Source organism: Neolamprologus multifasciatus, chromosome 10 (assembly GCF_963576455.1).
Source record: "Neolamprologus multifasciatus chromosome 10, fNeoMul1.2, whole genome shotgun sequence".
Lineage (NCBI taxonomy): Eukaryota > Metazoa > Chordata > Actinopteri > Cichliformes > Cichlidae > Neolamprologus > Neolamprologus multifasciatus.
The window spans coordinates 19,728,410-19,755,388 of NC_140448.1; the positions used below are offsets into that span (position 1 = coordinate 19,728,410).

Here is a 26,979-nt window from a genome sequence, read left to right on the forward strand (position 1 = left end):
AGCTCCTGCAGTCCTCCACCTTCTCCTCCTCCTTCTCTGAGGTCATCCTACATGGCTGCAGCATGGGGAAAACCATTTGCTTTGGAGAGATGTCTGAGAAGAAAGTCTCACGCTGTTCTCTATTTATAATCAACACGTGTTGTGGATATTGTTAGAATATGCCTCTCTGTCACTCTAAATGACAGTTGGGCTGAATTTCTGTGTGTGTGCATGTGTGTGTCTGTGTTCATGCTCTCTATCTCATCCATCACCAGAATGTTTTTGTGGTTTGGCCTTTTAGGCTCAATGCAAATGTAAATTTTTATGTTTCACATATTTCCCACTGCTCACTGCTCGTCTCATAGAAGCCTTTTTATCACTATTGGTATCATATGACTCAGTTACCGTAAATTCAACAGTCGCTGATTAGTAAAACAAATAGATATCAGAAGGGGTGGTGACAGCAGGCAAAGCTGGAAAGGGGAATAATACTACCAGACCTACAATACACTGACTTTTGAGGTCAGTACCTACAGCTGGGAAATAACCCAGATAGGCGAAGAGAAACAAAAGTGATATGGAAATAAAAGAGACAACACAAAAATTACATGTTTGTGCTACAGTAGAAGAGGCCAGATAGCAGCAAGGGTTTACAGTAGACAGAAATTAGTTTTACTGACTGCAGAGAGCACCAATTAACAAATGAGGGGATGAGATGACACTGCAGGCTGTTATGTGTGTATGTGTGTGTGTACATGTTTAGAGTAGGATTGGGCAGAGGTACTGAGAGGTATAATGCTGTGTTGAATACCAAACCAAAGAGTAACATTAGCCCAACTCTGAGTCATGAGAGAGTTACCCCCCTACCCCCCCTGCTGCTGCCCCACACTCCTCTACTCCAGCTGCCTCTGTCCATCCATCAATCCCTGTTCTCCATCCTATAAATACACTCCTGCTCTCACTGAGGAAAATCCCTGTGCCTTGACCTAGCTTACACACACGCATACACACACAAACACACACTGGACTGGAGTCTATTGGCTCTCCTCAGTGGAAACTATTCCTCTAACTACATGAAGCACACTTTCCTGAGTGAGCGTTGGATGACGCAGCCGAAACTCAGAAAGTGATTTCAGTTATATACCCAATTTGAAAAACGCAATTTCAAGACACAGTGTGCTTTCAGCGTGCTGGAGATGAGATTCTGAACGGCTGATTAAGTTAAATGTCAGATAAGGCTGTTCAAGATAGCTAGGATCAAAGTCTGCAGGTATAACTGAGGACTGTCACCTCAGTGCCTCCACACAAGCAGCAAGATAAAGGAGTTTGCATACCACTGCATCAGTCTTTGCATATCCTGTCTGACTCTGCCTGTCTCTCTGTTGCTGGCTGCTTTCACCCATGAAGAGGGTTAACTAACTCTAAAGGAAGCAGACCTATATTACAACAACCCCACGCTTGAGTCAGCTGCGCCGTCTCCACATGTGGATTACTGGCAGAAAGAGAGGGACAAGCTGTCAGTGAGAGCTCCTGCAGTGGTCTGACTGAAACTTCGTCGTATTAATTTGAAGCTTGTGTTAATGACAGAGCGGAATCGGTTCCTCTTTACTGACTCAGCTGCCCGTTCACGGTGTTCGGCTCTTGCTTCTCTGTACATGGCGACATTGCTGTCCTTTTTGTTGTGTGTCAGTGTGTGATTCAACTCGGTGCCAATGAGCGCAAGTCACAGCTTGTGTGAAGTTCATTATAAGCAACAGGAGCAGCAGCAGCAGAGGAGGAAGAAGAAAGCCTTATAAGGAGCACAAGCACCGGACAAAGTTGGATTATTGTCAGGCGGAGGGCTTCTTCAGTTTTCCTCTTTGTTAGGTTTTATTTTAACCGCTGGAAGTTATGACTTCGGTGTGGAAAAGACTGCAGCGAGTTGGTAAAAAGGCTTCAAAGTTTCAGTTCATCGCTTCTTACCAGGAACTGGTTTTGGAGTGTACTAAGAAATGGTGAGTAAATGCGCTTTTCTGCATCTATTTGCTCACGATTTTTATTGTTGGAGATGTGGGTAGCCTCCTGATACCGTGTGAAGCCTGTTATTAGCTATAATAAGCCTTCTCCCGGCGATGTTTATCTCATATCTTGGGTGTTTTCCGCTACGTTGAGGACGATGAGGGCGCCCCCCATGTGCTGAGCTGACAGTGCGGGTTCGATTCCCCACCCCGCCTGCGTGGACGTGATATGTCCACTGCTGTGACCATGCGCGTGTAGGACCCTCTATAGTGTTCAGTCATGCTCATCGTTTTTAGTTCATGTCTGGGATTTAGATAAACTATTTTATGAGGCTAAAGCTCGTTAGGTTACACAAAACTTTTGGAAGCTGAAACGTTATATGACTCAAACTGATATACTGAAAGCAAAATAAGTCAAAAGTGTCAGCTTCAGGGGTCAAGGGCAAGGTTTTTAGACTATAGCTAACTAAGCCAGCTACTTAACAAAAGAGAGATAATAAAAGAGTTGATGCAAATAAAACAAAAACTTAGAAAAGACACTACAATGTGATTCAAAAATACAAAAAGAAATGCTGATTTGTCAGCAAAAGTGTGAGGCACTGGCATTAAAAAAAGGAAACTAAAACTAATTCAATGCAGTCATGTGAAACAGAAAGCTTTCACAGGACTCTGTGCAGTCCTGCCAAGCATGGTGGTGGAGGTGTGATGATTTGGGCTTGTTTTGAAGCGACAGGACCTGGAGACCTTGAAGACATGGGATCAGCCATGAACTCCTGAATATGAGGCCATCTGTCCTACATCTAAAACTTGACCCAAACTGGGTCATGCAAGAGAACAACGATCCCAAGCACAGCAGCAAATCTATCAAGAGTGGCTGAAAAAGAAAAGAATCAATTTGTTGCAACGGCCCAGTCAAAGTCAACCTGATTGAATTTACTGCAGGACCTTAAGAGAGCTGCGTATAAACAAATGCCAAAAACCCTCAATGAACTGAAGCAACACTGTAAAGAAAAGTGAGCTAAAAATGCTCCATAATGATGTGCGAGACCAATAAAGATACAGAGAAAAGCTCAGTTTAAGTCATTGATGCTAAACGTTTTTAAAGCTACTGAATCATTGTGTGTACTTAGTGTTTCACATAACTGCACGAGGACTGTGAAAACTTTCTTTTTCACGTGACTGGAAGTGGCATTACACATTATCATAATCTTAAAATCCCAAGTGCAATCTCCTCTGTTAACAGCTTCAGCGACATCTTTAAACTTTCACCCAGTTGTCAGTTCGGACCACACTGCACCTTCTTATCTGTTCAGATTACATTAAATGATGTATTAATTGGGTAAGCGGCTTTCCAGCGCAGACCTCAATAAAGACCAGACTGGCTCAAAAAGGTTTAAAGAGTTTGATCAACAGCAGAAAGACACAGGTATACATCTGTGGTGTAAAACTTATAAAGGGACTGAGTGATTTACTTCCTACATTCAGAGTGATGAAATCAGAGTCTTTAACTTCCACTGTCATAATGAGACGGAAGAAAAAACAGAAACCACAGACAGAGAAGGAAAGGGAGGAGTAAAGAGGAAGTGAGGACACCACCAGAGATCCATCCAAAGTTTCAGTCATGTGTGCTCAATGTATGTGTTGGTGATCAACACATGTTTGAACGTGATTAAACTCTGAGGTTACTGACAGGAAGTGAACTCTTTGGCCACATGTAGGTCCCTCTGTGCGCATGTGTCTGTGTTTGAGGGGGTGTTCTAATTCAGTGTTAGCCTGTTATTTAAGATCATTGACTTTCTGTACTGAGACACATGTTCAATAGTAACAAAGGTGGCAATTTTAACTAAAAGAAAGGTTAGGGTTAATCAGGTTGGATAAGAGAAGCAAAAATACAGGAGGGGGGGGGGGGATTTAAAAAGGACCCGCAGACAACATTTAGAAAATGAACTAATGTTGACAGAGGCGGTGAAGTGACACAGGCATAATAAAAGACTTAGCAACAAGACTATTTTTATGTCTTAGAAACGCTTCATGTGACCAAACCATGAGAGATGTTATTGAGTAAGTGAGCAGGTTTGCTGAGGAAACAGCTACACTTATATCGAACACTTAGCGCTGCATGCGAACATTTCAACACAGAGGCGAGTCATGTTTACCACTCATCTAAGCAATCGTGGGATAAGAAAACTATTGTCTGTTGAGCTGTGGTGTGCAGTAATCACATGTTACTGAGCTGTATTGCACCACCATTGTTTGCTTCTTTAAAACCAGTGTCAACTCTCCACCGCTGCCCATTGTAACTGTGCCCAATAGATCTTTTCGCATCTTCGTATTATAGATTATATTTCCTTTCAGCAAATGTTGATGTCTCTGATTTTTATTTAATGTATTCTTCCCGTCTCCTCTGCATCTCTGTGCCTACCAGGCTATTTCTGATGGCACTCCCTGACCCCCTGACACACATACCACACAAACACATGTGCTCACAAAGCCTTCTCAGCCATACTTGAACACTGATGCACTGAAACGTGAGACCACATGGGCCATCTAAAAACTATTGCTGTCGTTTTTGTATGTATTGGAATACTTCATGTATAAATGTAATGTAGTAGGGCTTAGCAATGAGATTTAAAGAGTATTATGAGTTATTCCTCCATAGCGGTGAGAGCGGTGCTCTTTGCCTCATAGAGAGCACTTGGCTCTCAGACTGCGGGATTTTGAAAGTAGAATGGGAGGCAGAGTCTTCAGCTTTCAGGCTCCTCTTCTGTGGAACCAGCTCCCAGTTTGGATTCTGGAGACAGACTCCCTGTCTAGTTTTAAGATTATACTTAAAACTTTCCTTTTTGATAAAGCTTATAGTTATGACTGGATCAAATAACTCTGCACCCTCCCTTACTTACACTTACAATAGGCCTAAGTTGCTCAGGGCTTCCCATGATGCACTATAATTCTGGTTTTGCCAGAGATTTCTTCCTATTAAAAGGGAGCTTTTCCTTCCCACTGACACCAAATGCTTGCTCATAGGGTGTCATCTGATTGTTAGGGTTTTCTCTGTATTATTACAATATTTTTGTTGTCCAGTTTTACTTTTTAAAAGTGTTCAAAAATAGTGCGGTAAAGTGCTGCAAGACAACATACAGAATTATTCTTTCCCTGGCCCAGACAAAGGAATAAATATGAATAATATATAACATTGTTATAGCACTATTATTGACATTTAGTACTACTATTTACTAACTATATATTAGTGGCGGCACAAAGGGGTATTATGTGGATCGGTGTCTGCATTTGTTAGTATCTCGTGTCCTGTTATGGGGGTTCCTCTCTTCCTGTCATAGGCACGCCTTATAGTCATACAAATTTAGGTCATATGACTGTGCAGCTTCCTGTCTCACTTCCTGTGCCAGAGAGGGCTGAGAAATACAATAGAAACACAGAAACAGATGTTATAAAACACACATTTACAAAAAGACAGGTACACACTTGTAACATGTTTCATGTGGTAACTTGTTGTACTCTAACACTTTAACACGTAAATGCACAGCATCACATCTTCACAGACCTGCATAGATTTGCTGACAACCATCTTCACAAATAAACACACATCATGTTCTTTCATTGGCACAGAGGAATTATTATTCAGCAGTCACAAGATCTCTTACTTGTGTTATCTAGTTTGGATCGTGTCTACTTTGTTCTGAGAACTCTTGCTTATGAACAAAGAGTGTATTAGGTATGACTGACATACAATGGCCTGAGGGAAAATGGCACTTCTGTTTTGATGTGTGTTCGTGTTTCTTTAGGCAACCAGACAAGCTGAGGGTGGTGTGGACCAGGAGGAACAGACGAATGTGTTCCAAGGTGAAGTCACCAAAACACCGCACACATAAACACATACACAACTCCTCACAGCTCTGTTAATGCGTTATTTCTTGTGCAGCTCCACAGTTGGCAACCTGGAATCAAGAACCCCTACAGAGGCATGGTAGTGTGGCCTGTCCCAGAAAACATCGACATCTCTGTTACTCTCTTCAAGGTACCAACACCCAGTGTACAGAGTGTACTATTTACAATGTAATAACAAAGTAAATGAAAAACCTGAATAAATGAGGGAAACATATAACAAAGGTCAGGGCATAAGTTGTTTCTGGGTGGCTTGAACAAGTTAATCCTTGTGTGAATGGTTTACTGTGGCCCTAAATGTTATGAAAAGTCCCTTTTAGAAAGATCATTTTTAATCCTTGAGTAGTTTAGAATACTTTATTAGGCCAAAGTTTAAACTTAGGCTTTCCTTAGAGTCAAGTTAACGCCATGGTTAGTTAGTGGTTAGTCATATTATCTCATAGCAAGAAGGTTCTGGCTTCAAATGTTCTCACTGGTCTGCTGGGGTGTTTCTGTGTGACTCTGGACCCTGTTCCTGTGTGGGGGTGTTTTGCAGGTACTCCTCCCACTGTCTCGTCATGCCTAGTCATTTTAGGGTGTTTGGTGATTCCGAATCGATTTAAGGTGTGGAAGTAATAAAGATAAAGAGTTTAATTGCTCAGGATAAAAGAGATGTAGAATATATATGGGAAAAGCGGTCGGTAAGTGTGGAACAGTATATATAAGGATGAATATAGACACTATGACATTAAACATGAGTTAACAAAGTCCTGTTGTAAAACTTCGAACTAAGCATTTTGACAATTTGGCATTCTGAAGCCAAACATGATGGATATACCTTTCATTATCATCCTTTGTATCTCCAAAAGGGACTATAATTTAAATGTGTTTTAGTAAATAAGACTCAAGACCAGCATCTAAGACCATAAACTCAGCAGGAAAGTGTTGACTGAGGTCACAGACAAGGGAACAGAGGCTTATTATTCCATAGACTTCCAAACAACCAGTCTTCTTTTTGCTAAAGGGGCTGCTCTCTGCTGGCCTTTAAAAAGAATGCATGTTTAAGTGCTGGCTGCACTGGAATTGCTTTTAAGTCCATCTTTTAAATAAATTCAATATACAGTCATGTGAAAAAAGTCATTTACACAGGACTCAAATCAGTCCTAAGTACAGTCCATGAATCATCAGCTTATAATCCATCTTTAACATAAATAACTTGAAGTAATTGTTTTCTGTGTAACGTTATCAGTGTTTCACATCGCTGTGGAGGAATTTGGGCTACTCTTTTTTTGCTAGAAGTTTCCATTTGTTTATCCACAGCGCACTTAAGGTCCTGCCACTGCATTTAAATCAAGATGAGATCTGAATTCTGACTTTTTTTCAGTCGTTCTGTTGGAGATTTGTTGCTGTGCTTGATAAACTGCATAAATCTAGCCAGACTGTAGCTGTCAGAAAGAAGTTTTAGTCAAACTTGGTGCTGTGCAATATGGCTAAACACCTCCATTCTGGTATCATCTCATTGTTCCAGAAGTCTTGTAGTTTTTTAAGATACAGCATTGCAAAGCTAAGCCATGCTACCACATTCAATATGCAGAGTTACCTACTTTGGTGACTCCCTGTGAAAAAGGGAAAAAACTGAAAGTAGCTTTCTGAGCGTTGCAAAGTCCAGTCTTTCAGACCAGGAAACTGCCCAAACTCCAGCTTCTATTGAGGTGCTCACATGTGTTAGTGATTATTTAATCAAGTGAATTTGATAAGTATCACTTGGCTGCTACTTACCATCTCCTAGAATTAAAACCAGATAATTCCTTCCTTCCTGGACACAGTAACAGTGTACTGCATGTACTCCTGTTTTTCACAGGACTTTATAGAGTTTATGTAGTACACCTGAAGACTCTGGCATATGTGTGGATATGTGGATACAATTTTAGGAGGATGTCCCACTAAACAGTCGGTATTTTTATGATAATCCCCACAGGATGCCAATGCTGATGAATTTGAAGACAAAGAATGGACCTTTGTCATTGAGGGTGTAAGTATCTCTCTATGCCTGACTAAAACTGTTTATAAGTAGAAATAAGTAGAAATCAAAGAATATGGTGTATAATACTTGTTTGTGTTATTTACAGGAAAATAAGGGTCACCGTAAGGTGCTGGCATCCGCTGACATCAACCTGAAGCGGTTTGCTAGCCCCACGCTAACCCAGACTGACCTGACGCTGAAGCTGAAGCCACTGTCTGTCAAAGTGGTGGAGGCCACGCTCAAGCTGTCCCTCTCATGTGTCTTTATTCGAGAGGGAAAAGCCACGTGAGTAGTTTAAGTCACTACTTACTTACTCTTACTGCTGTTCTACATCAGGGAGGTGACAATAGCACTTTTAACCTGAGTTTAATAAATGAGTCATAGCTTAAAGAGTAAAAGCATTTGAAAACACTTTTTTTTCATAAAGAGTGCTTCCTATTGGTGGGGTTGGTAATGAGGTTGTGGTGCATGTTTTTCTTGTTCTTCAGTGATGAAGACATGCAAAGTCTTGCCAGCTTGATGAGCGTCAAACCCACAGATATCGGCAACCTGGACGACTTCAATGAGAGCGATGAAGAAGAGGATAAGAAGTCTGTGACTGCCACAGGTAGGCAGGATTACACCAACACAGTTTTTTGACCTCTTGACATTTCCTTTTCCTCTGCTTTCCTTTTCTGTTCTTTATTTCCGTATGTTTTTCCACTCTTCCCTTTTTCTGCTGCTCCAGTTGTCCCACACACTCTTACCCGTCCAAATCGCCCTGCTCCCCCTCCACCTGACAAGCGACACTCCACGGCATCCACTTTGCCATCCTCAGGTAGCGCTTTCTCCCCCCTTGCTACTCTCACTTACTGTTTGCATCTCTGCCTGTCTCTCACTGGCTAGCTAAGTTTATATATATTGCAGTATTTCACACACTTGTGTCATTTATTCTGTGGTCCTTACCACATGAATGGACAGTCCTTTGGACACCACATATTTCTCATCCACATACTAAACATGATTAAGAATCATGTGATGGCAAAATACTGCCACCAATATACTGAAGTTTATGCGGAGACAGCATTGAACACACTGAGGTTTTTGTGTCCAAACAGACATTAGCGCTGCTTCATACAGTTTTCTTTTTTGGATTGCTGCAACTACGTTGTATTTGAATTTGGAGAGAATTCAGACACAGAGGAGTTCTTCCAATTAAATATTTCAACAAGTGGTGCTGAAGGCTCTAAAGTATCTTTTAGCTTGACAGTGCCTATTAGCTTTTCTTTAGTGATTATGATTTAATACAACTTGCAGTTTCTCTTTGCAGCATAGCTGTAGGTTGTAGATTTATACAAGCTGTGAACAGCTTCTAAACAACAATTCCAAGATCATCAGTTCAAATAATTGTATAAAAGCACATTTTGCCAAGGTCTTAAAGAAAATCCAAACTGTCACCATCGGATGAGAGGAATGTGGTTGAGGTGTTCAGGAACAACCAGGAACCATCAAGGCTCAGGCCTGCTATGAACCAGGAAGTGCTGGAACACCAGCATCACTGTCCATAGTTAAGTGAGTTTTACATCACCATGAACTGAGAAGGTGCAGAGCAAGAAAGAAGCCTCTGCTCCAAAGTTGATTTGCAGCTCCTCACGTGGAGAAGCCAAATATCTTCTGAAAAAAAGTTTTTGATCGGACGAGACAAAGATTGAAGCTATTTCGCCAAAATGACAAGAAGTATGTTTGGAGAACTAAAGGCGAGGCTTTCAAACCTATGAACAATGCACCAGCTGTCAAGCATGGTGGTGTTGGTAGCGTCATGCTCTGGAACTGTTTTGCTGCCAGTGTTACTGGTAGATTACACAACATTTATGAAATAATGAAGAAGGAGGACGACCTCCAAATTCTTCAACTTTACCACAAGGTTTGGGGACTACACTTAAACGTCAGGTCTGTGCCAGGAAACCAACCAATTTAAATGAACTCTGCCAATTCTGCTAAGAAGACGGCTGAAAACATCCAGCCAGAATTATGCCAGAAGCTTGTTGATGGCTACCAAAAGGTCATCAGGTCAAGAGGAGCATTTAACCAAATAATTGTGGGGGTGTATTTGAGCCTTAATGTATACTTTTGACCCTCTGTTAATTAGAGAAAATCCTAAATAAAGTCGTTATAGATGTTTACTGCACAATTATTCCACCCTGGAAAAAGAACAATTCAAAGAAATCACTAAACCCAAAAAATTATTATGACGTTCATGCCAATGATGGTCAGATATAAACTTGTGAGCACAACTGTCCAAATGAAGATTTATAAATGGACTTTGGGTTATTTCTTCTTGTATCACACTTAAGAAAGAATACTCATAGGCTTATCTCAAGAGTAACCTAGTTTGCCATTCCATTGCATCATATTCATATGCACATTTCATTCTCTTTTCTTTCTTCCTCTTTCTTTTCTAATCTACTTTCATTAATCTATCCTTCTATCCATCCTTCCATGTATTAATGCAGCCAGTGGAAGTGATGGTGGTCCTTCCAGTCTCGCTGTGCACTCCCGGCCTCCTTTACCAATTGCCCCCCACCCTTCTCCACGCCGTTCGCGACATCCTTTGTCCACTACTCCTGTCCAGTCAGAGATCCAGCCATCCCCTGGCCCCTCCCCTCAGCCGTCACCCAGGTCCAAGCATAAGAAATCTGCCAATCCTGTTCTTCCTGAAGCTTCTTCTCTGACTGACTCTAAAGCTCCAAGCTCCCAGATCACAGCAGATGCTCCTTCAATCCAGAGTATGCCTTCTGTCTTTCCTCTGCCTGACGTGCCCACCCACACTCCATCTCCTAAATCCTCTGAATCTGTGTCTCCTTTACCTCCTGCCTCACTGGTGTCAGTTCCTGTGAATTCTTCATCCAGTTGCAGTGAAGGTGCTGCAGACTCAAGCACACCCTCTTCTCTGTCCTCAAAGCCTGCCTGTGCACCTCCCACGAGCATTTCTTCTGTACCTCCCAAACTTCCCTCCACTTCACCGTCATCACCTGAGCCCATTGTAACATCATCTTCCATCACTTTACAGAAGTCTTCACTAACCGTATCTACTTCTCTCCCGCATAAACCCAAATCCACTGGCTCCCAGCCCCTTTCTATCAAATCTTCCTTCCCAACAAAATCTACCCCGTCCTCTGAACCGCCATCATCTCACCCTCCACTCACCTGGACCATCTCTCAGCCTCCCTCTCTGCCAAAAATCTTCCAGTCAGGCTCTGCAAAAGGTAATGAGAGGCTGGCTGGTAGACAGGCATGCTGCATGCTTCAGACAAACTGATGAATGATGTGTGACCGTCTGATTTTGTTTCGACTTTTGCATGATTTAGCTTCATGCCCATGGTACATTATAGAGTGAAACAGAGAATGGACTGCACTCTGGATTATGTTGTGTTGGGAGGACGCTATATGCATGTTCAGGTTGTGATGATTTCAGAATTTTGAGTGAAACATCTGAATGTTGTGTGACTGTCTCAGAGCAAGATAAATTAGTTGTTTATGCTCATTCTTATATTCATTTTTTAAATAGTTTGCCTCTTTTCATTTAACATCAGTCAACATTCAAAGTCTGCTCTGTCTGTCTAATATTAGCTGTTTACTTAATCCTTCATGTAACTGAATCCATGTGGCTTGTGTACAGGCGTTAGTTACATCTATATATTTAAATGAGCCACCCATCTGTCATTTATGTACCATTACAAATATATACTTGACTGACTCTGACAGTAGCTCTTCATATACACAACAATTTGAAGAGATAAGAATGAAGAAAAGATGTGTTTTGCAGCCAGCAACAAAGTGCCTAAAGGTTTAAAGATACCATTTATTTTCTAGGTTTGTTCTGTTTAAACACAACACTGGTCCATCCCTTGAGTTAGGTGCCTTTTTTATCCTTCAGTGATTCATAGGTCATTTTTAAGTGGCTTAATAAATGAAAAGAATTAAAAAAAGCTTTTGGCCCTGTAAAACTACATACAAAAACACATACAGATCCAGACCCGAGAAGGCATTTTTAAGGATTTCATAGTTATAAAGTGAATAAAATAAAATATTGTACATAACTCTTTTCTATATGTCTTTAAACTGGAATAATGTTGTTAGCTCACTCTTTCCTCATACCAACTTTAGTCTTTCTTTCTTCCTCTTATGTTCACACTTCTCTTCTCCTCAGCTCCTGTTTCATACCAGCGGCGCCCCCCAGAGGTTCAAACTGCAGATGATTCTGCTTCAGCCTCTGGTCTGTCTCTGTATTTACAGTCTTAACAAAAGCGATGCTTATCCTCTCTGTTCTCTGTTTAATAACTTAAACATTTGGTTGTGTTACCCTCTGGCAGGACATTCTCACATTTTCAGACCTCAAATTGTCAAGTCAGTCGCCCGCCCAACTTCTCCCTCTCCTTTTTCTTCTGATGCCCCTCTTCTTTCATCCGTACCTCCTCTTCCAAAATCTCCCACCTCTAGCTCAGAGTCAGGTAATTGAAGGCAGCTTTTCCTATTTCTGATCTTTCATAGGTTCTGTAGTTATTTCTCAGTGTTTCTCCTCTGTCTTCATCCTAGAAATCATTCTTCCTGTCATTCCTTCTCATTTTCCAGGTGCTCACGGAGCAAAGTTGAAATCTGACTCTGTTAGAGCTGATGGGGACATCGCCCCTGTTCCTCTGTTAACTAGTCCTGATCTTGATGCCCTCTGTGACCCAGTGGCTCCAGTCTGTCCTGCTTCTATCCTCTGCACTTCACCCGCTCAATCCTCTTCTCTACCAAAGCCTGCCTTTCTCTCCTCACCTCTCACTGTAACTCGTCCTTCTGCTCCTCCAGCACATACCAGCTCCAGTCGGTCAGGTACACTGGCCTGCAAATCATCCTCATTTCAAAGACATGTTCCTCATTCTTCTATCTGAAAATATCCAATTTAAAGCAAAAACAGTCTTTCCTCCTTTTGTGCAAAGTATGTTCTGATCTTTTCTTCTCATTCTGTATAGGCTTAACATTCCCCCTCACTCAGGTGGATGAGGAAACGACCTCAGCAGTGAAAGAAGCAGCCGCAAGCCCTCTGCACCAATCCAAGGATTCCCCCAAAAACAAAGGGACAGCTTTACACAGCAAGATGTCCACTCAGCCAGTCAGAGCAGCCCAGGATTCAAAGGTGACCATCGCAGAAAACAAAGTCGGAACAGTGCGGATCAGGTGAGGTCATGGGACGATATCACATGAAGGGATAAATTTAGATTGCAAGGTTTGGTGCCTTGAAGATATGTTTGGCCTGAAACTGCTGTGTGAGTGGAAAATCTGTCAGACCGCAAAGGTTACGCTGTGTCTTGTGGACTGGGAGCAGATCTAACTGAGTGCAGGAGAAACAGCAAAGATGACAACACTTGTTCATATTGAAACAAAGACAAGAAGTTAGAAGGCTCACTTCCTTTTTTTTCTTCTTCCTGTAATCTTTTTGATTTGTTTTTAAAGGCAGTCTTAGATGTGCTGTATGTTTGAATTCGCGATACTGTTTTAAGGAATAAGGAAATCTTTTTTTTAGGAGATTTAAACATAAAAAATAAATTGATGACCTCAAGTATTAACCAAATGACCTCAAGCTGTTATGCTCACATAAAAACTGGAAGCAGTGGAAACAGTTTACCTGAATTGGCAACAAAAACAAGATATGAGCTCCTAATAAGCGAGTTTTAGAAGAGCTCATCGACTCAGTCTGATGTGTCAGTCTGGACTTTGATGATGTACAAAGGTAACCGTCTGCTGGTGGAGGCTTCATGTTTAGTGGAAATCTGTGAACGCTGCAAGACAACAAATAAGCATATTTCCCTAAACAGCCATCTAAGACACTCAGATTTAACTATTCAATACCACTGATAACATAGCTGCTGGACAGCAACGCTCCTACAATTTTTTGGTCCTATTTTCAAACAAAAATGGAACAAACTATAAAAACCTAATAAGGAGCATTGATCATTGGCTTATCAGCTCTAACGATCATCCAAATTATCCCCAAATTAGTGCTTCAGCCTGCTGTTCATGTTTCTAGATGAAGGACTGTGATAATTGTCAGTGTGCACTTCCCCAGCGCAGCACAGTTGCTTGTTGTTTGTGATTGTGCTTCCATGATGCTAACATATGCCAACATTTGCGAAGTGCTTTGATTTCTGCCTCCTGTTGCCTTGATATCCTGGTCTGGTCTGCACTCTCAGCTTTCTGTTATCTTAGCTGCTTATCTGTTGAGCCTGACCTCCAATATTTCTGTCCCTAGTCCTCCCCAGACCCGCTCAGAGCTGATCATAGCACCACCCCCTCCTTGGCCCTTTGCTTCCTGCGAGCGCGCTACTCCCCAGCAGCCCTCCACCACTGTCGTGGCAGCATTTATAACTCCTAAACAGCCCAATGTTCCAGAGCAAATTGATGTTAAAAAGCCTTCCAGTGAGAGTATTAGTAGCTCCATTAACACAGAAAAGCCGCCCTTGGCAAAGCCAGAGCCAGAGCCTGACTTTGATGATGTCATCTTTGAGTCGCCTAACCAGAGACAAGAATCAAGGGGTTTGTTTCTGGAAGAGGATGACTCTAAGCACGATACTATCAAAAGGTGTCCCCCAGGGTGAGTATTTATATTCAAGGATGCAATCAGGAGTAATTATTTTCGAAAACAAATGCTAAGGTTGCAGAATGTGAAGTGATGATGAAGGTGATACACACAGACAGAGAAATAAAGCCTTAAGGTATATTGTGTATCTGTTCTGCAGTCTTGAACAAAAAAACAATGAAAAGAAGTACGGAGAAAAGCAATTAGAGGGAGCAGCAAACGCAAAGGAGCAGGAGAAGCAGAGGGAGGCAGAAATTCAAAAGAAACAAGAGGAGGAAAGGAGGCAAAAAGAGGAAGAGCAAAAGGCCATGTTCTTAAAGCAAGAAGAGAGAAGAAAACATGAGGAAGAGAAGAAGAGACTGTTGGAAGAGGAGAAGAAGAGACTCTTACAGGAGGAGGAAGAGATCAAGAAGGAGAAAGAAAGGATGAAACGTGAGGAGGAGAGACTCCTGAAGGAGAAGAAAGAGAAACAGGAGAAACTGAGGGTAGAAGAGGAGATGAGGAAGCGAGATGAGGAGGAGAGGAGAAAAAGAGAGGAAGAGAGGAGATTCCTGGAGCTGGAGGAGGAAAAGGAAAAACTCCAGAGGGAGGAGGAGAGAAGACTTGAAAGAGAAAGATTCATCAAAAAGATGAAGGAAGAGGAGGAGAAAAAGATAGAGGAGAGGAGAGCAGTTGAGGAGCAAAGAAAAAGAAGGGAGGAAGAGAAAAAGAGGCTCGCGGAGGAAGAGGAAAAAAGAAAGGTGGAGGAGAAACGCTTGAAAAAGGCCAAAGAGAAGGAGCAGCAGAAAATAATAGAGGAGGAAGCGAGAATAAAAAGGGAGGAGGAAGAGAAAAAACTCAAAGAGTCAGAGGAGAGAAAGAAGAGAGAAGTGGAAGAAAAGGAGAGACGACTCAAAGAGGAGAGAGAGAAGGAGATAGAAAGGATGGAGAGGAAGAAAAAGGAAGAGGAAGAGAAAAGACGTGAAGAGGAGGAGAGGAGAGAGAGGCTCCTAAAGGAGCAGAAAGAAAAGGAGAGGATACAAAGGGAGGAAATGGAGAGAATTAATAGGGAAGAGGAAGAAAAGAAGAGGCAACTACAAGAGGAGATGAGAAGGCAGGAGGAGAGGAGAGAGAGGCTCGTAAAGGAGCAGAAAGAAAAGGAGAGGATACAAAGGGAGGAAATGGAGAGAATCAAAAGGGAAAAAGAAGAAAAGAAGAGGCGACTTCAAGAGGAGCTGAGAATACAGGAGGCAGAGAAGAAGAAAAAGGAGGAGGAGGAGAGAAAAAAGAAGGAAGATGAGGTGAAGAGGCAGAGAGAGGAGAAAGAGAAAGCTGAAAGGAAAGTGAAAGAGGAAGAAGACAGGAAAAAGAATGAAGAAAAACAAAAGCAGAAGCTGCAGGAGGAGGAGATGGAGAGAAGAAAGAAGAAGGAGGAGGCTCGAGCAGCATCGGTCTGCAGTCTGGAGGCCAACAGGTCAGATGAAGACAAAGAAAAGATGAAAACGGTTTCCTCCGTGTCCATTTCTGAGTTAAACACACACACGCCCCCTGCTGGTACTAAACACGCCAACACGGCTCTTAAAAATGTGACACAAACAAAACTTCCTGCTCCTCACTTCCCTCCGCTGGTCAAAAGCAGCACTGCATCCAAGCAGCTTCCCTCACAAATTCCCAACCAATCACAAGACAGAGAGAATGCCCCTCCATCAGTTCGTAAACCAAACTCCAGCGAGCGGTGAGTTATAGTTCTGAAATAAGTGGTGATTTCACTCTGTGCGTGCTGATTGCGCTTTGTGTGGTCTGTAAACACAGATGGCTTCTTCTTTAATCAGCAAATGAAATCAGAGAGACTCAAAACTTGAAACTGAGTTCATGATCTTAAAAATCTCTTATTTCCGACTTAAAGCTGCGTGAAGCTGAATCCGTCTGATTACTTTGTGGTGATTTTTTCAGGATTCTCTGCTCTCTCGCCTAATACTTCTGCCAAGGAGGTCATGTTTTTGTAGCTTTCCCATGTGTGTTATTCTGTACTGAAACACAAAGATGAATTATTGGTTGAAAGTCAACAAAAGGCTTAAAATTTATAATGTATGAATGTATTACAAGTGTGCTATGTGTTGTCAACATAGTACTGTATAAACATTTAAAATATCATCTCACTTTCAAGTTCAAAATTTCGATCTGATGGCCAAATGTATAATGATGCTATATAGATATATTTAAAACTATGTTTCTTACTGCCACTGCTTGTACTGACAACATATATCCATATATGGAATGATCAATGGCGATTCTAAGTATAAGGTTACTTTAGACCTCTGACCTCTTGTGAAAGGTCAAATAAGCTGCCTTTGTTTGTATTGGCAACATTCAGGAAATGATACTGGTATATGAGGATTATATATAACACTTAAATTATAGTTTGCATCCAAATATCAGGTCACATTTGACCTCTGACCTCACTTTTACATTTCACATCTGCTTTTTATTTAAGTTAATCCCAAGATGTGTTACATCTTTGAAGACAAATATAATTTATGTAATATATATATAATATATATAGTATAATGCTATATAATAAGCTGAAGGTATTCAGCTTAATAAAGTGAATATATACAAAACACAGTACTGTTCCCTTAGAAGTACATACTGCCCATAGAGTGAGCAGCTTTGGTGGAGGTTTGCATCCTGCTGTAATAACTGGTGCTGATATCGGTGATCTTGCCCCTGGTATATCTCAGCTGTCCGTCATCGCTCACCCCTACTTCTGTTTGTTTTTTATAATTAATAATGGCTGTCCTCTGCTCCTTTTCATCCTGTTTTTCCTTTCTTTTATTCACTTTTCCTCTTTCTCTCCAGTCTCGGGCAACTGTCTCTCATAAGCGAAGGTTCACTGTCAAACATTGTTGTGCCAGAAAAGAAAGTCTCTGCCACATGTACTCTGCCTGGCCCTGCTGTTCAGCCAACAGCCCAGAATAAAGCAGTTATATTAGAGGTCTCGATGGTGGTGCCACCTCAACAGAGGCTGTCTGATGCAGAGGTTCCTCTATGGAAAGTGCTAGAAGGGAGAAGTGGGAAAGGTACACCTGAAAAAACCTCTGCCGAGGAGGGTACAAAACCTTTGTGCAGAGGGTAAGAACAGACTAGGGGGCACATCTTTGTCTGCGTCTCTGCTTAATCCTCTTGTTTGTGCTTCGCATGCCTCGCTAATTGTTTGGTTTCTTAACGATGTTTGTACAAAATGCCAATTAGTGGATATATCCTTCATGTGGTTTTCCCTCTCTTCTAGCTCACATGGAGAGGATGCTGCTGAGGTGCACACGCCTGTTAGGCAAGAGAGCCAACCAGTTAAAGCAAAAGATGGAGATGAACATCATATTGCCGCACCCTCTGCTCAGCCCAGCGCACCGGCAGTTAAAAAGGAGCCTAAAGAGCCAGAGGGACCCAGGGTGGAATCAGCACCCTCAGTCGAGGTTCCCCCCAAAGAAGCTGGAGAGCGCGTGACTCTGGCATTGGAGCCACTTCAGCCCTCAAAACCAAAACCAGAACCAGAACTGCGGCCGGAACAAGTTCTTCATCCATCAGGAAAACCACAACAGGAGGGAGCAGATGAGGAGAAACCAGCCGATGCCGTGCCTGGTGGTCACGAGCATTTCATCAACAATAAGGACCCAGTGTGCGAGGCAGAAAAACAGCTTTGGGCAGCTGTGGAGGAGACCACCACCGAGATAGGAGTGGAAAAAGGGATGGAAAGTAGTGAAAGCAAGGAAGCGAAGGAGGAGAAGCTGAAAGAGGAGGAAGGTGTAATAGGGGGGTGAGTCAGCGATGGTTGCTTGCAGTGTTTGCTGCATGGCGTGACACCACATGCGCATTATAATGGCTAACGTTCCTCTGGGTGCTGCAGCCTATCAAGTGCTTACTCCGCAACTGCAACTAACCTCACCTGAAGCTGTTTTCTTTATATTAACCTCTGTGCTGCAGTGGTATTTCAAATTGAGCGGTTTGATGAGAGCTTTACACAAGTATATAATGGACCTGTGTGTGTGTGTGTGTGTGTGTGTGTCTGGTAGTGCTGAGAAATGTGCGCACACAGAGGCAGATGTGTGTGTTGCAGAGCAGCAGAGGGAGGCGCCTGCTGGTTTCATGTCAGCAGTAGTTGGGGTGTTATACAGAGGGTGAGTCTCTCTGTGTGTCTGTGTGTGTCCGTGTGTGTGTGCTACTGTGTGGACTTCTACTGTGTGTTTTTCTATCCAGATATGCTTTTATTGCAACGGGTTGCCATTAACGAAGCCCCTAAAGATACCATTTAAAATTGGTTCTTTCTTAAGTTGTCTAATTCAATTCAATTTTATTTATACAGCGCCAAATCACAACAACTGTTGCCTCAAGGCGCTCTGTATTGTAAGGTAGACTCTACAATAATACATACAGAGAAAAACCCAACAATCATATGACCCCCTATGAGTAAGCACTTTGGCAACAGAGGAAAGGAAAAACTCCCTTTTAACAGAAAGAAACCTCTGGCAGTACCAGGCTCAGGGAGGGACGACCATCTGCCATGACTGGTTGGGATGAGTGAGGGAAGACAGGACAAAAGACATGCTGTGGAAGAGAGCCAGAGATTAATAACAAGTATAATTCAGTGCACAGAGGTAGACACTAACACTGGTTCATCCCTTGAGTTAGGATCCTTATTTAGGCTGCAGTGATTCATTGGTCAGTGTTGTGATATGTTAAAAAAAACTAACTATTAACTATTGCTCATCATGATTTTAAAAATTACACACACAAAAAAAATAAAATTCTAGCTCCTTGGATGCAAAATGTAAAGAAATGAAGGGTGGTAGTGTAACAGACCGAAGAAATATTAGACTAAGTAAAACATTTAATACATTAACCTCATTATGTAAGAGCCTACACGTTAATGCATTATTACCTCATCTCTACAAAAGTTGCTGCGTGGCAACCTTCAGTGAAGTACTGAAACATTTTGATGTTTATTAACTGCTTTTGTGGCATTTAAACTGGCTGCATATAAAAGCATCCATCGCTGGAGAATGCACCATCCAGTGGATCTTTGTGATTGTTTTGATTATGTGGTGGGCTGGCTTTGCCAATGTGGTTTTTAAGTATTGAGTGGCTCTTTGAGGATTCATCTTGCATATGTAGCTGCTGGCTTGTCTGTGAGCCAATCTGAGCTCTCAGCTCCGTGCCACCAGAAAGTATTTCACTTGTTCCTAAACCCGTCAAAGAGAAAAATTGGTATGCTGTGCAGAGTTGCTCTCGCTGTAGCAAACAGTGTTTCTTTTGGGTGCTTTTGCAAGGCATTTTGGAAAAGCACCAAAACAAAGTCTGAGAAGGAACTATTTTTAATCAAGCATGTTGTCTGACCCTCTGTCACAGTGTTCAGAGCTCATGAAGCAGGTCATTTTCGGGTGAGCTCTGTCTCACAGTTTTCCTGTTGTTCATATCTGCCCTTTAGCTACGAGACAGTGGCCTCCATCCTGAACACATCAGGATCGACTCTTGCAGGTCAACCACAACCCTCTATCAAACAGCCATGCCACCTTATAAATAATGAACTCCAGCCATGTTTACATGAAGTAGATCCGGAGAGCTTGTGTTCCTCTGAGGCGGATAATGATCCACCGATTCCCATTGATGTGGACATTTTGCCACCCACAGACTTCTCTGACATAGCAGAGAGTCAGGCGACTGCAGAAGAAAAAGTTTCTGAGGCTCAGAAAAAAGAGTGCTCATCTTTAAATGAGGCACACAATCTGGTGGCAATTCTGAGAAGAGCTGCTAGTGAACAGGAGAACGAAAGAGAAGGGAACAGGGAGAGAGAGGAGAGAGAAAAGGTGGAAAACATCAAGAGGGCAGAGAAGGAAGAGAGAGACAGGAAGGAGTGGGAAGAGGAAGCAAAGAAAGAGAAACACAGGTTGGAGAGGGAAAAAGAAGAGGCAAGAAAGAGGTTGGAAAAAGGGAGAAAGGAGATGAGGATGAGTGAGAGAGAAGGGATGAAAGAGGGAAAGGAAGAAAGGAATGGAGTGGAAGAAACAAGGGAAGGGAACGAGCATAAAGAGAAAAGGGAGACAGAGCCCAAAACAAAGCAACAGAGAAAGGATGTCAATGAGGAAGTAAAGAAAAAAGAGAAGAAAGGAAAAGGAAAGGAGGACAACCATGGAGAAACCCCACAGTGGAGGACAGAGGCCCTTCCTGTTCTTGCTTTAGAAAAAGTCAACCAGAAAGTGGATAGCAGCCAACAAAACAACTGTCCGCCACTGAAGGAGGTAGAATTAGAGGATATTGCATATGATGAGAGGTCACAAGGTAATAATGAGGAATCAGGATTCAGTTCTGATCCTAAACTAGCAAACACTGTAATATCTAATGCTGAAGTATTGACCAGACCGGCTGATTCTGCCCCTGCAGCCAAAATTAAAACCAACAAAGCTGAGGACTATGTTTGTATTGTTAAGAAATCCATGGATGATCCTGGCTTCAAATCACTTAAAAAAGGCAAATCGTATCTTAAACATGGAGCCATCCCAGAGTGGCTGAGAGAGGATGATGTTGAGGAAATATCATATGAGAGGGGACAGGAAGATCTTGGATCCATCTGGCTGGCTGAGCTGTACATGGAAGGGGAAGCAGGGTGAGTAAGGGGTATGGGAGAGATAAATAGCCACAGGGAGAGAGGTGAGTAAATAGAGCTGAGATGAGAGAGTTGTGCTCGTTGCTTCTAATGGATCTCTGGACTGTGTTTTCTTTAACTCCGGGGGAAATCACGTTAGTTAAACCCCACTGAGCATTTGGCCTGGCCGTGCATGTCTTTCTCATGAAAGAGGCATGTATTCGCATGTGAATCATACATGCAACCTTCCAAAGAACATCATTAGACCATTATTGTTGTTCTGGATTAATGTTAGAGTTATTAGTATTATTTGAGCAGACAAAGAACAGCCTTGGCTATGGGCTTATGTGGGATATCAAAGTGCTCTAAACACTTCATATATGTCCCATCTTCTCCTCAGCTTCCTAATTCACTGTGACCTAAACTCCATGCTTATTGGAGCCAACTGGTACTTACATAGCACGCTTCTAATCAGTTGAACAGTTCTTTATTTCCATTTACTGTAAACTGAGGAGGGTAATAATCAAAGTTAAGATTATGTTATCTTTCAGTGTTTCAGTGCCAGTGTAGCCCATTGATAGTCTCCTGTAAATCTATGGAAAAATTGCAAATATGAACTTTTAGTAGTTAACCATAGGCTTTCAGTTGTTGTTTAGACAAATGTGTAGCAGTAAATCTTGCAAGCATGAAAATAAAAAGGCACGCAATGGATGTATGTGCATCTACTGCATGAGTTATTTTTGCTGTCTACATGAATATGACACGTCTACTTACATAGTTCTGTAATCAGTGCAGCTTCACAGAATGTCAAGTGGCGTGGATGCATTGATTGTTTTGATGTTCAGATGCTGTGATGTATTCGAGGCTAGAGAAAGTCAAAACTAGTATAATCTCATTGCTAGGCCTCGGTTCTACTAATGCGCTGGGACTTTCTGTGAAAATCTTTTCCTAACAAGATGTCCAAGGAATGACATAAAAATAGCTGAGTGTGGGAAAAGCACAGTGAGCTTTAACATCCACCATGCTCTACCCTTAGTTCATCAAAATGTTTGTCCTTGAATGTCTTTAGACGTTTGTGATCTTGAAAGGGTAAATATGTGGTTGCTTGAGATGAATGAAGGTGTGTTTGCAAAGAAAGGGAATGGGGCATGAAAAGGATGCTGGCTAGGTTTGTGGTTCTTGAGTTTTGTGAAAAACACGTGAGATCTGAAATTTGATTTTCTGTCTTCAGACCAAGCCACCCTTCCCCTGCTGTAAACCAGAAGTCCTCTTCAATTGTTTTCAGCCAACAAACACTTTACCAGAGCCCTGCTCCCAGTCAGCCAAATAAACCAGAAGTTCTTGAGTCATTAACTAATCTAACAGACAGTCCACATCCTAACCCTCCGTCTGTGTCTCAGCAGGGGATATCAGTCAATCAGACAGTGAGGAATAAACCCGTTCCCCAACTTAATGAATCACAGAAACAGCTGCTAAAAGGACAGAGAAATGCTGTTGCTACAAATATTAGCCATAGCCTTGAGGTAGCAGCTGATGAGGAGGGAGAATTTGTTCAGTCGTCAGTGGTTCCTTGGCCTCTCCCTCCAAGCACTTCCAACATACATTCTGATACAAAACATACTAGGACATACACAGACATGAGCGTCACTAAAGTAGATAGTGAAATAAATACAGTCACACAATCACGCACAAGTCTTGAAATGGAGGTTAAGGAAGGTGTGAACAACTCCAAGACTTTCAGTTTAAACAAGAGTGACAGTGACAGCCAAAAGAGTGACAGTGCGCAAATGAACAACCTTTGCATGAGTCACTCCAAAGACCAACAACTCCAAGAAGAGGAAAAGTTCCTATTGGCTAAAATTCGCCTGATGTCAGGTGACTCATCCCCGGTGTCCAGCATTCACAATATGAAACGACTCATCCCGGCCCCAGGGGATATTGACTGTGACACTGAGCTGCCAAAAAAACAACTGGACATCGCCACAGATCTCACTGTTGTCAATCAACACTTAGTTTTTCCCAGCTTTGATGCCCTGCAGGAAATATCACTAACCGAAAATGAAGAGCCACAGGCAGAGGAAAATGCGTAAGTCAGGATAGGCTGTTATCTTGTCCTGTTTTATTAGACCAACTCGTTTGAGACTTGTCTTATAAAGCACAATGTTTTAGTACAGCTTTGTGTGCTGAGATCTAATGTTGTCTTTTCTTGGCTGAACTTGGCTGAACCCCAAAAAACAAGCTCAGCTGTAGTCTGTGTATCTGTACACATGAGTGTATGTGGCTGTTCTAGAGGTCACTTTTTTCAACTTTATGTTCAAAGAGTATTTTACACCGAAATGCTGAAAAGAGGCTTTAGGTGCAGATCCCGGATGAGACCCCATTTTGTTACAAATCGCTAAAACTTGCAACAAAAAGAGGGAGTGTGTTCAAGGCCATCATAATCAGCAAGATTATTTAAACTAAAATAATGTGTCACGTGTGTGATGTATGGTTGGCTGAGTGAAAGTGAGGAAAGAGGCTTGCAAGATCTGTCCAAATCAGGCCCTGATGACAACCAGCTGGCTTATGGCTTTTGCTTAGGTCACACATGGGTGATGTGACCCAAAAAGGCAAACTGAGATGCTTAAAAATGAGTGTATGCCCATAAAATGCCAAAAGCGTAGGCCTGCATTGAGGCAACCATGCTGCAAATCCTGATGCAAATCACATGACTGCTGTATGTTTTCCATCACGCTCTTTTAACATCATGAGTTTGTTCAGTTCATCATCATCATCATGGCAAGCTTGCATGTCAAATCTGAAAAATTGCACATGGCAATGATGAAACGGCATCGATAACCTCCTTCATTTCTTCTAAGTTAAGCTTTTTTTTTTTACATCATATATCTTTTTTTTCCTAGGCCAAAACACCAGCTGGCTGACCTCCCTGATGACGTAGTTAAGAAACCGCCATTCCAGCTAGAAGACTCCCCCAGCATAGTCCATCACTGTGAGATCACATCATCTCGTCTTCCTACTTTACCAGAAGAAGAGACCTCTGACCCCAGGACCCCGGATCCTGTTACAGTGGTCCGGGAGGAGGCTGATGGGAAGGACGACACAGCTGAGGTAAATTTAATGAATACTCATCTTTATACTTTACTTTACTCATCATAAGTATTTGGCTTTTCATTTACGTAGATGCACAGAAACAACATTTCTTTCTCTCTTTCTCCAGGACCTGGTGAATTCCAGCCAATCGCTGCTCGAGTGGTGTCAGAGCATCACTAGTGGGTACCAGGGGGTAAAGGTCACAAACTTCAGCACTTCCTGGAGAAATGGGCTGGCCTTCTGTGCCATCCTACACCACTTCCATCCAGACAAAATGTACAACATTTTACTCAAAAGTTACTAGTTTTGAGTAGATTCTCTTTAGAAATTATAAATATTAACTAAACTGTTAATCTTAATGTTGTAAGCTACTTTTCTGTTCCTGCTTTTGTGCCATTAGAGATTTTGACCAGTTGGACCCTCATGATATCAAACTGAACAATAAAAAGGTGAGCATGATTTATGTTTTTAGCTCTTGGCTGTTTAGTGCACTGTGCCATCAGTTTGTTTTTCCAGCCACATGAAAGGATGATGACATAGTTCTGGTAACTTTTAGATCAATATTTTTCATGCATTATAGTCAGAGATGTTTGACGATTAACACCCAGAGCACTAAATATAATTCTTAGCCCATCCCTTATTTCTTTATATTTTGCTTACAAGCAGCCAGACGTTCTTGTATTTTTTAAAGTGGTCCTGAATGATAGTTTTCCAGGCTTTGCTCCAGAGCACATATTCTGCTGTTCCATTGAAAGAGTGTTGCTAGGGCAATTGTTGCCATCTCCTTTTGTAATCCTGTGTTTCCTAACAACATCAGGCGTTTGATGGCTTCGAGGCACTGGGAATCTCTCGCCTGCTGGAGCCGTCAGACATGGTCCTTCTGTCTGTGCCTGACAGGCTCATAGTCATGACCTACCTCAGCCAGATCCGCTCACACTTCACCAACCAGGAGCTGAGCGTGCTGCAGATAGAGCACAACAGCAGTAAGTCCAGTTACGGCGTCGCTCTCACCGGCCCGACTCCCACGAATGTGGACGCTGCTGCTTTCTGCATGGCCAGACTAAATGAAGGAGTGAGTCTAGAAGAGGGAGGAAGCAGCACGCTGGTGGTCCCGCCGCCAAGAGCTAAACGACAGCTTAAAGGTATTAGTATTATTCCCTCTGTATGATTATTTTATTATATATTCACAAATAAGGTTAATTTTGCCCACTTTGGCTTTTTGGAACTTTTACAGTTTCTGTTGTCTTACCATAACAAACTGTGCAGGCATAGTTAAAAACGTTTTATTATGCAAGCCCTTTCACACCATAAACCTGGGTTAAAAAAGCAAAAACAGCGAGGAGAGCAGAAAGGAAAAGAGCAAAGGTGGAAACACTAATGTTTCCCAGGGTAACTTAGGAATGTGAAGTAGCAAATTTAGAGCTAAGGCGACAAGAGGCACAGAAAACAGATCAATAAATCAAGTTCACAATGCCTCGCTTAAGATTTTTGTTGGTTCCCAGAGATACCAGATGTGCCTTTTTAGTGCAAACTTGTTTAATATTCATTTTGGCTATAAATATTAGTCCCAGTAGAACAGCTGCAAAATTTATTATTCTTATTTAAAACTCCTGAATGTCCCTGGAGACATGTTATCTCAAATGCATGTTCTGTCAGAGTTGGAAAAGTTCTGATGATTTCATATATGAGAAAACCGTGTCAGCCTTTTTCCCTCCTGTGCTGTTATCAATGGTTTGGACTGGTCGACATCCAGTTAGGACATCCAGTAAGTGATGTCATGTACATCTGTGCTTCAATCACGATGTAGTAATATTTAATATGTCATGACCATTAGGGCATTATTTTCTGCTGTGGCTCCTGGTAATCACATACATCCACAAAGTGTCAATGGAGCAGATTCAGATACATGTTTTACTTTCACTTAGATAGTTCATTTTACTGGATTAAGTACATATGGATAAATACTCTGTACCAAGTTTTCTGAGGCCTTAAAACAATTAAAGAAATGTAACATGTAATCATTTGTCTGTTCTGCTTTTAGTGGAGGAGTCCATAACTCCGGTCCCGCCCCCACGGTCTCTTACAAAGGTAGTCAAGCCTGGGCCAGCTCAGGTAACACTGTCTTTCTTCCTTTATAATTTACATCAGCAAAGAAACTTTTCAGGCAAAAAAATACGCGAAACACACTAAATTTTTACTTTGCATTTTCACATGTGTTTAACTTTATACATCTGCTTTACTGTAGCTATATAAGTTTCATATTTCTTCTCCAGGATGAAAATACAATGTCTAACTCTGCAACAGAAAACACGAGTAATACAGGTATGAGCTTGCAGAGTAAGCCTTTTCTAACATTTGAAGCATTTGTTTTAGCACTCTTTCCCTCACTTTTTTCCTTACTCTGGTTTGTGTATTTCAATTTTTGCAGATTTTCAGCGTGCAGATGAGCCCCAGCCTCCAAAACAAGACGAGGAAACAATGGTCAGTCATGTGTTCCCCTTTTCTGTTCTTTATTTCATTTCTATATCATTTTGATTCTCACATCATCATTAATTGATGGCTCCAAAAAGTACTGAATAACAGTTGTCCAGTTCATCATTCACATCTTATATTCTCTATCCTTTGACCTCTCTAATCTTTTTGACCCTCTTCTTCTGCTTCTCTTCGTATGTCCCCCTCCCCTTTCTGCTGTCCGACCCCCTCTTTCTGTTGATCTCCTTTCTTCCTCTATTTGTGGCTTTCTGTTGTCATTCTGTATGTTCATGTGTGGTTGTGTGTGTTTGCCACTATT

The 26,979-nt window shown here is 41.9% G+C and overlaps 1 protein-coding gene across 12 annotated transcripts in view; it reads left to right on the forward strand.

The window, feature by feature from the left end:
- Window positions 1-965: 965 nt before the first annotated feature.
- The window catches only part of ehbp1l1b (EH domain binding protein 1-like 1b), a 28,841-nt gene continuing 2,827 nt past the window's right edge, over window positions 966-26,979 (forward strand). For 2 of the 12 annotated variants that reach the window (XM_085175737.1, XM_085175738.1), the window contains exons 1-26: window positions 966-1,973; window positions 5,780-5,837; window positions 5,917-6,012; window positions 7,837-7,890; window positions 7,988-8,166; window positions 8,370-8,488; window positions 8,609-8,698; window positions 10,374-11,126; window positions 12,071-12,136; window positions 12,234-12,371; window positions 12,493-12,738; window positions 12,879-13,083; window positions 14,156-14,497; window positions 14,643-16,196; window positions 17,321-17,593; window positions 17,751-18,275; window positions 18,532-18,636; window positions 19,944-21,119; window positions 22,330-23,184; window positions 23,999-24,206; window positions 24,316-24,464; window positions 24,589-24,637; window positions 25,006-25,330; window positions 26,230-26,300; window positions 26,462-26,510; window positions 26,617-26,669. In XM_085175737.1, the coding sequence (XP_085031863.1) occupies window positions 1,870-1,973; window positions 5,780-5,837; window positions 5,917-6,012; window positions 7,837-7,890; window positions 7,988-8,166; window positions 8,370-8,488; window positions 8,609-8,698; window positions 10,374-11,126; window positions 12,071-12,136; window positions 12,234-12,371; window positions 12,493-12,738; window positions 12,879-13,083; window positions 14,156-14,497; window positions 14,643-16,196; window positions 17,321-17,593; window positions 17,751-18,275; window positions 18,532-18,636; window positions 19,944-21,119; window positions 22,330-23,184; window positions 23,999-24,206; window positions 24,316-24,464; window positions 24,589-24,637; window positions 25,006-25,330; window positions 26,230-26,300; window positions 26,462-26,510; window positions 26,617-26,669 (7,842 nt within the window). In that variant the 5' untranslated portion in view covers window positions 966-1,869. The remainder of the gene's footprint in view (window positions 1,974-5,779; window positions 5,838-5,916; window positions 6,013-7,836; window positions 7,891-7,987; window positions 8,167-8,369; window positions 8,489-8,608; window positions 8,699-10,373; window positions 11,127-12,070; window positions 12,137-12,233; window positions 12,372-12,492; window positions 12,739-12,878; window positions 13,084-14,155; window positions 14,498-14,642; window positions 16,197-17,320; window positions 17,594-17,750; window positions 18,276-18,531; window positions 18,637-19,943; window positions 21,120-22,329; window positions 23,185-23,998; window positions 24,207-24,315; window positions 24,465-24,588; window positions 24,638-25,005; window positions 25,331-26,229; window positions 26,301-26,461; window positions 26,511-26,616; window positions 26,670-26,979) is intronic. The other 10 variants (XM_085175740.1, XM_085175741.1, XM_085175743.1 and 7 more) reach the window with 10 other exon arrangements.